The sequence below is a fragment of the Bombina bombina genome, chromosome 3 (assembly GCF_027579735.1).
Source record: "Bombina bombina isolate aBomBom1 chromosome 3, aBomBom1.pri, whole genome shotgun sequence".
Classification (NCBI taxonomy): Eukaryota; Metazoa; Chordata; class Amphibia; order Anura; family Bombinatoridae; genus Bombina; species Bombina bombina.
The window spans coordinates 418,671,754-418,688,430 of NC_069501.1; the positions used below are offsets into that span (position 1 = coordinate 418,671,754).

The following is a 16,677-nucleotide window of genomic DNA, read 5'->3' on the forward strand; positions in this document are numbered from 1 at the left end:
GCACGTGAAGTGACCTAGGAGTGAGCACTGATTGGCTAAACTGCATGTCTGTCAAAAGAACTGAAATAAGGGGGCAGTCAGCAGAAGCGTAGATACAAGGTAATTACAGAGGTAAAACATGTATTATTATAACTGTGTTGGTTATGCAAAACTGGGGAATGGGTAATAAAGGGATTAGCTATCTTTTTAAACAATAAAAATTCTGGTGTTGACTGTCCCTTTAAAGGAAGTATTGTTTATTTTGGGTATTGAGGAATCTAGTCCTCTTGATAACAAGAATAGCAAACGTTTGAATTCTGTTTTTAAGACTTCTGAGGTTACTCCTCAAGTTTTTCCTATTCCAGATGCTATCTCTAATATGATTACTAAGGAATGGTCTAAGCCTGGTACTTCTTTTAATCCTTCTTCTAGGTTTAAAAAATTGTATCCTTTACCTGTGTCCAATTTAGAGCTTTATGAGAAAGTCCCTAAGATTGATGGCGCTATTTCTACTCTTGCCAAACGTACAACAATTCCTATGGAAGATAATACTTCTTTTAAGGATCACTTAGATAGGAAGATTTAATCTTATCTTAGGAGGGCATATTTACATACTGGCTATATTCTTAGACCTGCTATTTCTAATATTTATAGCCGATGTTGCTGCTCCTTCAACTTTTTGGTTGGACAGTCTAGCACAGCAGTTATCAGATCATTGTCTAGCATTGTTCTTTTACGTCAACATGCTAATCATTTCATTTGTGATGCTATATTTGATATTATTAAGATTAATATCAAATCTATGTTGTTAGCTATTCTATCTAGAAGAGCTTTATGGCTTAAATCATGGAATGCTGATATGGTGTCTAAATCTAGATTACTATCTCTATCTTTTCAAGGTAATAATTTATTTGGTTCTCAATTGGATTCTATTATTTCCACTATCACTTGGGGGTAAGGGAGTTTTTGTGCCCCAAGATAAGAAATCTAAAGGTAAATTTAAAGCTCCCAATCGTTTTTGTTCCTTTCGTCAAATTAAAGAACAAAAAAACACTCCTTCCCCTAAGGCCTCTGGTTCCAATTGGAGACTATCCACGAATTGGAATAAATCCAAGCCTTATAAGAAACCAACTACAGCCCCTAAGACTGCATGAAAGTGCGGCCCTCAAACCAGTTCAACTGGTGGGGGGCAGATTTAAATTATTTCAACACATTTGGGCAGATTCTGTCCAAAATCAGTGGATTCAGGATATTGTTTCTCAGGGATATCAAATAGGTTTCAGAATAGACCTCCCAACAGGATTCCAACAAACCCTGTGGAGGCTCAGGCTTTTCTGAAGTGTGTTTCAGATCTAGAGCTTTCAGGGGTGATTGTTCCAGTTCCTCAACAGGAACAGGTTTTGGGTTTTTATTCAAATCGGTTCATTGTCCCAAAGAAGTTAGATTCATTCAGACCAATTCTGGATCTGAAAACTCTAAATCGTTTTGTAAGAGTCTCAACTTTGAAGATGGTGACTATAAGGACTATTCTGCCTTTTGTTCAGCAAGTTCATTTCATGTCCACAATAGACTTACAGGATGCTTATCTTCACATTCTGATTCATCCAGACCACTATCGGTTTTCTGAGATTCTCCTTTCTAGACAAGCATTACCAATTTTTCGCTCTTCCAGTTGGCCTAGTGATAGCTCCAAGAATCTTTTCAAAGGTTCTTGCGCCCTTCTATCTGTAATCAGGGAGCAGGGTATTGCAGTGTTTCCTTATTTGGACGATATCTTGGTACTAACTCAATCTTTTCATTTAGCAGAATCTCACACGAAACAACTTGTGTGGTTTCTTCAAAAACATGGTTGGAGGATCAGTTTACAAAAGAGTTTCTTGATTCCTCAGACAAAGGTCACCTTTTTAGGTTTCCAGATAGATTCAGTGTCCATGACTCTTTCTTTGACAGACAAGAGATGAATTAAGTTAGTTTTAGCTTGTCTAAACCTTCAGTCTCTATCATTCCCTTCAGTGGCTATGTGCATGGAAGTTTTAGGTCTCATGACTGCAGCATCAGACGCAATCCCCTTTGCTAGTTTTCATATGAAACCTCTCCAGCTTTGCATGTTGCACCAATGGTGCAGATATTATACAAAGATATCACAGTTGATATACTTAAATCCCAACATTCAACACTCTCTGACTTGGTGGTTAAACCATCACCTTATTGTTCAAGGGGCCTCTTTTGTTCGTCCTTCCTGGACTGTGATCACAACAGATGCAAGTCTTTCAGGTTGGGGAGCTGTCTGGGGGTCTCTGACTGCACAAGGGGTTTGGGAACCTCAGGAGGGAGGGTTACCAATCAATATTTCTTTCATGTAATTAGCAAGAGTCTATGAGCTAGTGACGTATGGGATATAGAATCCTACCAGGAGGGGCAAAGTTTCCCAAACCTCAAAATGCCTATAAATACACCCCTCACCACACCCACAATTCAGTTTTACAAACTTTGGTGAAGTAAGTTTGTGCTAAGATTTCTACGTTGACATGTGCTTCTCAGCATTGTTGAAGCCCGATTCCTCTCAGAGTACAGTGAATGTCAGAGGGATGTGAAGGGAGTATCACCTATTGGATGCAATGATTTCCCTAACGGGGGTCTATTTCATAGGTTCTCTGTTATCGGTCATAGAGATTCATCTCCTACCTCCCTTTTCAGATCGACGATATACTCTCATTTACCATTACCTCTACTGATAACTGTTTCAGTACTGGTTTGGCTATCTGCTATATGTGGATGGGTGTCTTTTTGGCAAGTATGTTTTTTATTACTTACGACACCCCAGCTATGGTTTGGCACTTTATGCATTTATATAAAGTTCTAAATATATGTATTGTACTTATATTTGCCATGAGTCAGGTTCATGTATTTCCTTGTGCAGACTGTCAGTTTCATATTTGGGGAAAATAAACATTTTAAGAAATATTTTTTCTTACCTGGGGTTTAGTCTTATTTTCAGATTGACTATTTTCTTCTTGCAAATTGCGGGCAGTACTAGGCCCGCGGGTGCGCCAAATGCTAGACTTTATTGCGTCATTCTTGGCGCGAGACTTTTTTTGCACGAAAGTATGTCCGTTGGTGCAAGTTCGTCATTTCCGGCGTCGTAGTTGACGCCGAGTTCCTACACAGGGTTGCGCCGTTAATGTCGCAAGTGTGTCATTTCCGGATGTTGTTGGCGGCAAAAGTTTTTCAGTCACGTTGTGCGTCATACTTGGCGCCAAATTTTTTCATTATTTTATTACCCCATTGCTATTTGCCTTTTGCCTTTTTCTATGTCAGAGGGCTATGCTATTTGCATTTTTTTCCCATTCCTGAAACTGTCATATAAGGAAATTGATAATTTTGCTTTATATGTTGTTTTTTTCTTTTACATTTTGCAAGATGTCACAATCTGATCCTGTCTCAGAAGTATCTGTTGGAACTTTGCTGCCTGACATCGGTTCTACCAAAGCTAAGTGCATTTGTTGTAAGATTGTGGAAATTATATCTCCGAATGTCATTTGTAATAGTTGTCATGATAAACTTTTACATGCAGACAATATATCCATCAGTAATAGTACATTGCCGGTTGCAGTTCCTTCAACTTCTAATGTACATGATATACCTATGAATTTTAAAGAATTTGTTTCTGATTCTATTCAGAAGGCTTTGTCTGCATTCCCGCCTTCTAATAAACGTAAAAGGTCTTTTAAAACTTTTCATAAAGCTGATGAAATTTCAAATGACCGAAAACATACTGAATTATCCTCCTCTGATGAGGATCTATCTGATTCAGAAGATCCTTCCTCAGATATTGACAATGACAAATCTACTTATTTATTTAAAATGGAGTATATTTGTTCTTTGTTAAAATAAGTGTTAATTACTTTGGATATTGAGGAAGCCAGTCCTCTTGACGTTAAGACTAGTAAACATTTAAATGCTGTTTTTAAACCTCCTGTGGTTACTTCAGAGGTTTTTCCTATTCCTGATGCTATTTCTGATATGGTTTCTTAGGAATGGAATAAGCCAGGTACTCCTTTTATTCCTTCTTCAAGGTTTAAAAAATTGCATCCTTTACCAGCAATGGCTTAAATCTTGGAATGCTGATATGACATCTAAGTCTAGATTACTATCTCTTTCTTTCCAAGGTAATAATTTATTTGGTTCTCAGTTGGATTCTATTATTTCAACTGTTACTGGGGGGAAGGGATTTTTTTTGCCTCAGGATAAAAAACCTAAGGGTAAATCTATGGCTTCTAACCGTTTTCGTTCCTTTCGTCAAAATAAGGAACAAAAATCTAATCCTTTCCCCAAGGAATCTGTTTCCGATTGGAAGCCTTCCTCAAATTGGAATACATCCAAGCGTTTTAAAAAAACAAAGTCAGCCCCTAAGTCCGCATGAAGGTGCAGCCCTCATTCCTGCTCAGCTGGTAGGGGGCAGGTTAAGGTTTTTCAATGATATTTTGATAAATTCTGTCCAAAATCAATGGATTCAGAGCATTGTCTCTCAAGGGTATCGAATAGGATTCAGAGTAAGACCTCCTGTGAGAAGATTTTTTCTCTCACACATCCCAACCTTTCCTGAAGTGTGTTTCAGACCTGGAGTCTTCAGGGGTAATCATGCCAGTTCCTTTTCAGGAACAAGGTCTGGGGTTTTATTCAAATCTATTCATTGTCCCAAAGATGGAAAATTCATTCAGACCAGTTCTGTATCTGAAAATTTTGAATTGTTATGTAAGAGTACCAACTTTCAAGATGGTGACTATGAGGACTATTCTGCCTTTTGTTCAGCAAGGACATATGTCTGCAATAGACTTGCAGGATGCATACCTTCATATTCCAATTCATCCAGAACATTATCAGTTCCTGAGATTCTCTTTTCTAGACAAGCATTACCAATTTGTTGCTCTTCCTTTTGGCCTAGCAACAGCTTGAAGAATTTTTTCAAAGGTTCTAGGTGGCCTACTCTCTGTAATCAGAGAGCAGGGTATTGCGGTATTTCCTTATTTGGACGATATCTTGGTACTAGCTAAGTCTTTACGTTCTGCCGAATCTCACACGAATCAACTAGTGTTGTTTGTTCAAAAACATGGTTGGAGGATCAATTTACCAAAAAGTTTCTTGATTCCTCAGACAAGGGTCACCTTTTTAGGTTTCCAGATAGATTCAGTGTCCATGACTCTGTCTCTAACAGACAAGAGACGTTTGAAATTGGTTGCAGCTTGTCGGCACCTTCAGTCTCAGTCATTCCCTTCAGTGGTTATGTGCATGGAAGTTTTAGGCCTCATGACTGCAGCATCGGACGCGATTCCTTTTGCTCGTTTTCACATGAGACCTCTTCAGCTTTGTATGCTGAATCAATGGTGCAGGGATTATACAAAGATATCACAATTAATATCCTTAAATCCCAATGTTCGACACTCTCTGACGTGGTGGTTAAATCACCAGCGTTTAGTTCAAGGGGCTTCCTTTGTTCAGCCAACCTGGATTGTGATCACTACAGATGCAAGTCTTTCAGGTTGGGGAGCTGTTTGGGGATCTCTGACAGTGCAAGGGGTTTGGAAATCTCAAGAGGCGAGATTACCAATCAATATTTTAGAACTCCGTGCAATTCTCAGAGCTCTTCAGTTTTGGCCTCTGTTGAAGAGAGAACCGTTCATTTGCTTTCAGACAGACAATATCACAACTGTAGCATATGCCAATCATCAGGGTGGGACTCACAGTCCACAAGCTATGAAAGAAGTATCTCGGATACTTGTTTGGGCGGAATCCAGCTCCTGTCTAATCTCTGCGGTGCATATCCCAGGTGTAGACAATTGGGAGGCGGATTATCTCAGCCGTCAGAATTTACATCCAGGGGAGTGGTCTCTCCATCCAGATGTGTTTTCTCAGATTGTTCAGATGTGGGTCTTCCAGAGATAGATCTGATGGCCTCTCATCTAAACAAGAAAATTCCCAGTTACCTGTCCAGGGATGTTCAGGCGGAAGCAGTGGATGCGTTGACACTTCCTTGGTGTTTTCATCCTGCTTACATTTTTCCGCCTCTAGTTCTTCTTCCAAGAGTGATCTCCAAGATCATCATGGAACAATCGTTTGTGTTGCTGGTGGCTCCAGCATGGCCCCATAGGTTTTGGTATGCGGATCTTGTTCGGATGTCCAGTTGCCAACCTTTGCCACTTACGTTAAGGCCGGACCTTCTGTCTCAAGGTCCATAGAGGTTTCTCTGACTCAGTGATTAATACTATGTTACAAGCTCGTAAATCTGTCTCTAGAAAGATTTATTATCGAGTTTGGAAGACTTACATTTCATGTTGTTCTTCTCATAAATTCTCTTGGCATTCTTTTAGAATTCCTAGAATTTTACAGTTTCTTCAGGATGGTTTGGATAAGGTTTTATCTGCAAGTTCTTTGAATGGACAAATCTCTGCTCTTTCTGTTTTATTTCACAGAAAGATTGCTAAACTTCCTGATTTTCACTGTTTTGTACAGGCGTTAGTTCGTATTAAGCCTGTCATTAAATCAATTTCTCCTCCTTGGAGTCTTAATTTGGTTTTGAAGGCATTACAGGCTCCTCAATTTGAGCCTATGCATTCTTTGGACATTAAACTACTTTCTTGGAAAGTGTTGTTCCTTTTGGCTATCTCTTCTGCTAGAAGAGTTTCTGAGCTATCTGCTCTTTCTTGTGAATCTCCTTTTCTGATTTTTCATCAGGATAAGGCGGTTTTGCAGACTTCTTTTCAATTTTTACCTAAGGTTGTGAATTCTAACAACATTAGTAGAGAAATTGTTGTTCCTTCATTGTGTCCTAATCCTTAGAATTCTTTGGAAAGATCCTTACATTCTTTGGATGTGGTAAGAGCTTTGAAATATTATTTTGAAGCTACTAAAGATTTCAGGAAGACTTCTGGTCTATTTGTTTTTTTTTTCTGGTCCTAGGAAAGGTCAGAAGGCTTCTGCTATTTCCTTGGCTTCTTGGTTGAAGCTTTTGATTCATCAAGCTTATTTGGAGTCGGGTAAGACCCTGCCTCAGAGAATTATAGCTCATTCTACTAGATCAGTCTCCACTTCGTGGGCTTTTAAGAATGAAGCTTCAATTGATCAGATTTGCAAAGCGGCAATTTGGTCCTTTTTGCATACATTTTCTAAATTCTACCGTTTTGATGTACAGGTGGCCCTCGTTTTACAACGGTTCAATTTACACCGTTTCAGAATAACAACCTTTTTTTCCAGTCATGTGACTGCTATTGAAAAGCATTGAGAAGAAGTGCATTTATTAAAATAGCCAGTAGGTGGAGCTGTACGCTTGTGTTGCAGCAAAGCCAAGCAAGCTGAAATTAATCAGTTTAACCAGACCTAAGCTATCGAGCAGATTTCAAAGGAACAAGATCTTCCTGTCTATAAATCAGTCCAGATTGGAATGCATAGAAAGAACTGTTTGCAGAAAAATGCAAGTGAAGTCTGTGTTGTCTGATTATTTTATTAGGTTTATAATGCTGTTTAGCATTTAAAGTCTTCATTTCAAAGCTTTAAAAATAATGTATTAGGTGTTACTTATGACAATTTTGAGAGGAGCCTGGAACCTATCTCCCTCACTTCCCATTGACTTACATTATGGGTTTCAATTTACAATGGTTTCGATTTACAACCATTCCTTCTGGAACCTAACCCCGGCGTAAACTGAGGGCTACCTGTATTTGCTTCTTCAGAAGCAGTTTTTGGTAGAAAAGTTCTTCAGGCAGCTGTTTGAGTTTGATTCTTCTGCTGATGTTTTAAGTTTTTCTTGTCATTTAAAGAATAAATTTATATTTTGGGTTGTGGATTATTTTTTCAGCAAATTATGGCTGTTGTTTATTTTTATCCCTCCCTCTCTAGTGACTCTTGCGTGGAGTTCCACATCTTGGATATTGATATCTCATACGTCACTAGCTCATCTACTCTTGCCAATTACATGAAAGAAAACATAATTTATGTAAGAATTTACCTAATAAATTAATTTCTTTCATATTGGCAAGAGTCCATGAGGCCCACCCTTTTTTATGGTGGTTATGATTTTTTTGTATTAAGCACAATTATTGCAATTCCTTTGTTGATGCTTTTTACTCCTTTCTTTATCACCCCACTACTTGGCTATTCGTTAAACTGAATTGTGGGTGTGGTGAGGGGTGTATTTATAGGCTTTTTGAGGTTTGGTAAACTTTGCCCCTCCTGGGTGGATTGTATATCCCATATGTCACTAGCTCATGGACTCTTGCCAATATGAAAGAAATTAATTTATCAGGTAAATTCTTGCATAAATTATGTTTTTAGAACTCTGTGCTATTTTTAGAGCTCTTCAGGCTTTGCCTCTATTGAAGAGAGAACTTTATATTCGATTTCAGACAATGTCACTACAGTGGCATATGTCAATCATCAAGGGGGGACTCGCATTCCTTCAGCAATGAAAGAAGTATCTCTGAGACTTTCTTGGGCAGAATCTAACTCTTGTCAAATTTCTGTGATTCATATCCCAGGAGTAGACAATTGGGAAGCAGATTATCTCAGTCATCAGACTTTACATCCGGGAGAGTGGTCTCTCCATCCAGATGGTTTTTTTTTTTTTTTCAATTGGTACAGATGTGGGGTCCTCCAGAAATAGATCTGATGGCCTTGCGTTTGAACAAGAAGCTTCCAAGATACCTTTCCAGGTCCAAGGATCCTCAGGCGGAGATGGTGGATGCTCTAGCAGTTCCTTGGTTTTACCATCCTGCTTACATTTTCCGCCTCTGGTTCTTCTTCCAAGGCTGATCTCCAAGATAATAATGGAACAGTCTTATGTGTTTCTGATAGCACCAGCTTGGCCTCTCAGGTTTTGGTATGCGCACCTTGTCAGGATGTCCAGTTTCCAGTCTTGGCCACTTCCTTTAAGGCCAGACCTTCTGTCTCAGGGGCCATTTTTCCATCAGGATCTCAAATTTCTAAATTTGATGGCATGGAAATGAAATGCTTAGTCATAGAGGTTTCTCTGACTCAGTGATTAGCACTATGATACAGGCTCGTAAGTCTGTTTCCAGGAAAATTTATTATCGGGTTTGGAAAACCTATATTTAATGGTGTTCAACTCATGATTATTCTTGACATTCTTTTAGAATTCCTAGGATTTCACAGTTTCTTCAGGATGGTTTGTAAAAGGGTTTGTCTACAAATACTTTGAAAGGACACATTTCTGCTCTTTCTGTTTTATTTCATAGAAAGATTGCTAAACCTGTTTTGTTCAGGCTTTGATTCGTATCAAACCTGTTATTAAATCCATTTCTCCTCCCTGGAGTCTCAATTTGGTTTTGAACACTTTACAGGCTCCTCCTTTTGAGCCTATGCATTCTCTGGACATTAAATTGCTTTCTTGGAAAGTATTATTTCTTTTGGCTATTTCTTCTGCTAGAAGAGTTTCTGAATTGTCTGCTCTTTCTTGCGAGTCTCCTTATCTGATTTTCCATCAAGATAAAGCTGTTTTGCGGACTTCATTTACATTTTTGCCTAAAGTTGTGAATTATAACAACATCAATAGGGAAATTGTTGTTCCTTCTTTGTGACCTAATCCTAAGAATACTCTTGAAAGGTCTTTACATTATTTGGATGTGGTAAGAGCTTTGAAATATTATGTTGAGGCTACTAAAGATTTCAGAAAGACTTCTAGTCTATTTGTTATTTTTTCTGGCTCCAGGAAAGGTCAGAAAGCCTTTGCTATTTCTCTGGCTTCTTGGTTGAGACTTTTGATTCACAAAGCTTATTTGGAGGCGGGGCAGTCGCCGTAGAGAATTACAGCTCATTCTACTAGATCAGTTGCCACTTCTTGGGCTCTTATGAATGAAGCTTCATTTGATTAAATTTGCAAAGCAGCAACTTGGTCTTTTTTGCATACTTCTACTAAATTTTACCATTTTGATGTATTTGCTTCTTCGGAAGCAGCCTTTGGTAGAAAGGTTCTTCAGGCACCTGTTTCAGTTTGATTCTAATGCCTTTGTTTTGAGTGTTTTTGAAATTTTTAAGAAAACTTAATTATTTTTTGGATTTAATTTCTCAGCGGAAATAGCTGTTTTTATTTTATCTCTCCCTCTCTAGTGACTTATTGACTTCCACATCTTGGGTATTATATCCCATACGTCACTAGCTCATGGACTGTTGCCACTTACATGAAAGAAAACATAATTTATGTAAGAACTCCATGTAAGAGTTCATGAGACCCACCCTTTTTATGTGGTTATGATTTTTTGTATAAAGCACTATTTATTTCCAGTTCCTCTTTTTGTATGCTTTTTACTCCTTTTTTACACCTCACTTCTTGGCTAAAAGTTAAATTGAGGTATGAGTGAGGTGGGAGGTGTATTTATAGGCATTTTGAGGTTTGGGAAACTTTGCCCCCTCCTGGTAGGAATGTATATCCCATACGTCACTAGCTCATAGACTCTTGCCACTATGAAAGAAATGAATTTATCAGGTAAGTTCTTACATAAATTATATATATATATAGGTATACCTCACTTTACAGCACTTTGTGGAGCTGAAGTTCAACCTTCAAGGATTTTGAAATAGTGCTGTAATCATCGTGAGATTGCGAGAAAAGTGACTGGCACCATTTTGTTATGCGCAGTTCACTCTGTTTACAGCATTACAGTTCAATCTGCGTCTCAGTGCTATAGTCTGGCAAATGTTACTACAGTAATTTTCACTATTTTACATCTACAGTATTTATTGAATACTAATTGAATTACTGTGCTGTGCGAGTGTTAAACTCAACGTAGCACTATTGCACCCCTAATATATGTTAGTTCAAATATGTTTTTAAATACACTGGCAAGTGAAAAGAAAGCTAAAACTGCCTTGTTTCACTTTAAGGCGGTTTTCACTTAACAGCGGGGCTCCGGTCCCTAATCCGCTGTATGAGCGGGGTATACGTGTGTGTATATATATATATATATATATATATATATATATATATATATATATACACTTACACATCTCTTTGCTGAATTGGATTTTATAGTGAGTAGAGGACATAAGTTTCTTATATTACAAACATTAGTACTGCATATTCTCTATATAGATGCCAATAATTGACATTTAAGAATACTAGAGGATACTAGAGGGTCCTTTTTAAATAGTTTCGGTGGGTTTTACCAGTTCCTCTCAATCAGCCTGGAGGGTGGGGCCTTAGCTTTTCAGTGAATGATTCTATGGGTAAGAGTTTAAAAACACTATTTATAATTCTGATTATATCTACTCAGTGATTGTAGAAACATAAGTCTTATGTGAGTAGGTAGCCTCAAAATTTCTTTGGGAAGAGATTATAAACATTTTTTTTTTATAGGGATTAATGTTTTCCCACAACCCCACTCCAATCAACATATGTTCAACATCCAATTCATTATTTTTTTATTTTTTTTTTAATATGTGGTTATGTATAATCCAGCTGTTTCCAGTTGCTCTTCTGCTTTGCTGCTTTACCTCCGCAAATTCTTGCCTTTGGGTATTTTCTCTAATGTATCATCTGTTCTATATTTTTTAGGAGGTGGTGCAATTTCTGAGCTCCTGTAAGTATTTGGATTCATGTGTCATGCACTGCACTTCATTGCTGTCAAAAAACAAGATCTTTCAGAAGACAGGCTATTTCCATTACACTTACGTGCGGCAAGAAATTGGCAACAACTTAGGAAGTTCGGGAGCCTCCTACCATGTGAAGCTGGATGCCGCTCTAAGTAGCATTGGACGTCTCTCCCCTTGCTGTTGGACACAGCAACGCAACATTTACAACATCTGTCACTTGGGAATTTTCACCCATTAATGTATGACTCTTGCAGTTTAACTACATTTAATCATGTTTTCTCGTGTTTATTGTTTCAAGAAGAAAAGTTGCTCTTTCTATTTTTATACCTTATTTTCCTAAAACGTATGTACAGGACGGCAATTCCGATTCTTCTGCAGATGTTTGTCTGTTCTTCACAAGTAGAAGATATTCTCAAAATGCATGTTATTCCTTCAGTACATGAGCGAACTGTGTATAGAACAAGGGAACAGTTACAACAGCTGTTTCTTCCCATTTCCTGCGTCAGCCAGACAAACCAGATTTCTTGTTGAGGAGACTGCATTTTATTTTAATAATATTGTTTAGGTTTTTTTTTTTTTATTCCTGACTTGTAGATACATTTTTGATCCCATGGATTTAATTTCTACCCTAGCAGGGGAAATAAAATTTCCTTGTTTTGTTTATACTTGTGACTATCATATTTAAATATCTTACATGTGGCTTATGGATATGAGTATATGTACATTACAGTGGTAGAACACACATGTGTATTAATATATACAGTAGCTCAATTTTGTTCTCTTTATTTTGTGACACCTGTAACATATTCCAGATATTTACGTGACACACGTTTAAACCACTACCAAATCCCTATCTAATTGTCTATAGTAAGCAATATTAATATGAGTTATGGTGGAGAAGTCAGTACCATATATTGTATAGAAAGTTAGCATATGTAGGTAAGTATCTCAGTTTGCTTTACCCCAGAAGTACTCTGTATAATTTATTACAAATGCACTAGGGAACTCTGGGTAAGATATGCAAATTAAATATATAGTATTATATGCTTTTTGCTTTCAAGGGCTTTTATAGGGTGGGTGCAGCAAAAAACAACAACTTCTGGACAGCTGTTTCGAGTTTATTAAGTCTTATCAGCAGAAAATAGGTTTGATGTGCTGTTTGGTGAAGCTTATTTCCAGAGAAAAGCAATACTCTTGAGTTATGGTGGAGATAAAAGCAAGAGATTAAAATCCTCCATTTCATAAAAGTAAGAGCCATAGAAATTAGCAAATCTAGACAAGTATCCCTGCAAAACTTTTATAAGTATTTGTATTCAGAAAGTATTTTTTATAGAATAGTAATTTTGTTGTTGGTTTGGGCCAACCCGAACTGCTCTATGCTTGGCTTTGTTTTATCACACTGTAGACCATTGACGTGGAGATACTTTGTGTAATAAGAGGAATATAAGAAAACCAGTGTATAGGAAGTGGGCTTTTTATTTTTTATTAGGATTATTGCTGCCTCTAAGGCTACTCTTCAGCAAAGGATACCTAAAGAACAAAGCAAATTTGATTATAGATGTTAATAAGAAAGTTGTTTAAAATTGAATGTTCTGTCTGACATACCAGTATGGGCAAATTTTACAAAAGAAAGGAAGCTGAGCAATATATTTATAGAAATATATTTATATTGAAATGTATCCAAGTTACCTGGAGTTTTGCCTTTCCCACAGATTCAGAGATTAAAAATAATAATTGGAAAATCCCCATTCCTGCATAATGCTACAAAGCTGAACGTATTTAAAGTAAAGCATTTTCAGGAGCTTTTTTTTTCCTACTGTGCCTTAGCCAAAGATCCAGGTTTGTTCCTTAAAGGGACCTTTAACACTAGCCATCAACAAAGTAAAAATAATTTCGCCATAATATACCTCCTATTATATTGAGCAAAACCACATAGAACATTTTACATTAAAATATTGTGTACCGTAATATTTTTTTTAACCAAAAGGCGATCTTTCCCTTTTGTATGGCGATTGCATCCACACAGTGGCAAGGGGGCTGGGCACATTCACGTATTTCACGTAATCGTACGTATAACATCCTCCCCCACCAGCACTGTACTATTCGGTCACTTTGCTGTCAAACCAAAGAACGGTTCCAGCTTTCTAAGTTTCATCGCTGACTCCAATAAAGGGATAAGTGAAAAAAACAAAAAACAGTAAAGTAGTTAGTTAATGTTTCACATAATAATGATTATTCTTAAGGATTTCATGATAAGTAAAACTATCCTGGAATTTAGTTATATTAGATTATATATATCGCTGAACACTAGATGTGCTGTGCGTGCTGTTCGCTCCTCTATCTAAGCTGTACCACATGTGTGCTGCTTAGAGAGAGCGCGCTTCTGAAGTAATGTGGACGTGCTTCACAGAAAAAAAAATTATAATGCGCGGGCTGTTCTGACAACACGGATGAGCGCATCACGTGACCACATATGATCTCCTTGTAACGTATGTCACAACATGGCGGCTCCCTGTCTAACACATATACTGCAGTTTAGCTGAAAACTACAAAAGAGTAAAATTCTGCAATGACAGGTCAGGTGCACATAATATTGTTAATATGGAGGTTGTTGCTGCATATACACTATATTTATTGCAATGATTTCATGACTGTTGAGGTGTTTAGTATCCCTTTAAGCATATATCTTCAAATTTATGAATTCCTACAAACCGCCACAAATCTGGATGGAAATGGCAAAGGCCCATTAATAGACCCACACGATGAATGGGCGATGGCTGTGGAGCAACATTAGGGCATCCTTCCATCCTAATACTTAAGACAGTTACTAGGAAGGCACACAGTAGCTCTAATACGAGTATATCCAGGTGAGATGCTGTAAAGCCACCCTATTAGGCATTTAAGCTTCCTGTAAATATAAGTCCCTGTCTTCTCATCAGGCAGCAATAGAAGATTCAGAATGCTAGGGAAAGCTAGAAACCATGTATCAGCTGTTGAAGTCTCGCCAACTCAACTTATAGCCTTTGAATTTGTAGTAAGACTCTTGGGCCTCTATTTATCATTGGTCTTGCGGACCTGATCTGACAGTGCGGATCAGGTCCGCAAGACCTCGCTAAATGCGGAGAGCAATACGCTTTCCGCATTTAACATTGCACCAGTAGCTCACAAGAGCTGCTGGTGCAACGCCGCCGCCAGCAGGGAGGTGTCAATCAACCCGATCGTACTCGATCGGGTTGATTTCCGCCGATTCCTGTCCGCCTGCTCAGAGCAGGTGGACAGGGTTATGGAGCAGCGGTCTTTAGACCGCTGCTTCATAACTTGTGTTTCTGGCGAGTCTGAAGACTCGCCAGAAACACGGCCCTTCAAGCTCCGTACGGAGCTTGATAAATATGGGCCTTGGAATGGTAATGAGAGAGCATCAAAATTGTTGAATTTTGGTAGAAGATTAATCTTGTACAACTGTACAACCTCATCCAAGAAACCTGGGGAAAACTCCATTTATCAGTTGCAGCCCGCAATGACTGGAATAGTGGAGAAAAATTGAATAAAATCCAATACAATCTGAATCATTCAAAAGTCAATAGTCAAATTCACAATGCTAGATTTAATAAGACATAAACCCCCCAAAATGTGTAACATTTTAAAGAAAAAAAAATGTAATTTACTTCTATTATCAAATTTACGTTGTTCTTTTGGTATTTTTTGTTGAAAAGCAGGTAGGAAGGTGGAGCATGCCCACGACTGGAGCAATTTATGGCTACAGTTTTATTAATGTTATATATTTGTAAGAACAGTAGGTGGCAACAGAATTTCCTGATATGTACTGCTCTAGAAACATGCACGCTACCTATCTAGATATCGCTTCAACAAAGAATAAAATTAAAATGAAGCAAACTTAATAATAGAAGTAAATTGAATAATTTTTAAATTAAATTGTATGCTCTGTCTGAATCACAAAATATTTTATGGGGGCTTCGTGTCCCTTTAAGTGCACAGGAAGATAGAGAAAATGATCTTTTCTTTCATAAGATGGTGAGAGTCCATGAACCATCACATGTGGGATTAAAGTCCAGTCTAGTAGGAGGAGCCAAAACACCCAACATAACCGCTTTAATCTTTCCCAATTTTCCTTGATCTCTCAATCAATTTATTGCCTCCAAGGAGTGATGAAGAAAGTACTGACCTTCACGTCATATGAAGGGGGTTCTCTAACTGATCTGAGACCCATTATCCCCTCCCAGAAAACATACAAACAGGGCAGAGGAGTGAACAGAAGTTCAGCCAGGCAGAGAAAATCTCCCAGTGTGGAGATACCACCAGCCTTCCAGGTGTAATGTGGGCATGTATGCAAATTCCCTGGTCTACAGTGTGCTGCTATTTATAGTTTATTGGCACTGTTTGCTTCCAGTAGATGGGCCCATCCGAGGCAGTGCAGTCTTCTGCAGCTAAGGTGAGCATGGTAGTTGAAGGTGCTATCAGGTAAGTACCATGCACCTTCATCGCCTACAGGCTATTAGTATGATCATGTATACATATTTCATATAGCCTGGGAACATAATAGCATACATCATTTAACACTCCATGCAGCTTTAGACACTTTTAAAAAAAGAAAAAATAACTAAAATTTTCTCAAGAAGAGTAGAAAATCTCTGGGTAAGATCAGTTAGACACTCAGGCTTAAAAGATGGTGCAAATACCATTATTTTAACCCTTTATTTGCTGGGCTTAATTAAATTCAGCTTAAAATAGCTATTACTTTCATGCAGGTGGTCAGAGTCCACGGTCTATTACACCTGGGAATTACTCTTCCCTACCACTAGCAGAAGGCAAAGATTCCCAAACCCCAAGAACTCTATAAAACCCCTCCCACCTCACCAGTACCTCAGTCTTGTCTTTGCCTCCACTGGAGGTGGTCAAAGAATGAAGATGTGCATTTGATTCTTCATATGGGGGGGTTCAGTCTATGTTGAGGCCTGAGAACAGTGTTTGAAAGAGGGATATATATGGGGTATGGTTGGTGACTCTTTTACCTCATGGGAAATTTTGGCACAAACTTTCTATAAATTTATTATTTTTTTATTGTTCTTTATTTATAAA

At 38.0% G+C, this 16,677-nt stretch overlaps 1 protein-coding gene across 2 annotated transcripts in view; it reads left to right on the forward strand.

Moving 5' to 3' along the window:
- The window catches only part of RBBP5 (RB binding protein 5, histone lysine methyltransferase complex subunit), a 127,199-nt gene extending 114,954 nt beyond the window's left edge, over positions 1–12,245 (forward strand). For both annotated transcript variants that reach the window (XM_053706625.1, XM_053706626.1), the window contains exon 14: positions 11,543–12,245. In XM_053706625.1, coding sequence (XP_053562600.1) covers positions 11,543–11,571 — 29 coding nt within the window. In that variant the 3' untranslated portion in view covers positions 11,572–12,245. The remainder of the gene's footprint in view (positions 1–11,542) is intronic.
- The last annotated feature ends 4,432 nt before the right edge of the window (positions 12,246–16,677 follow it).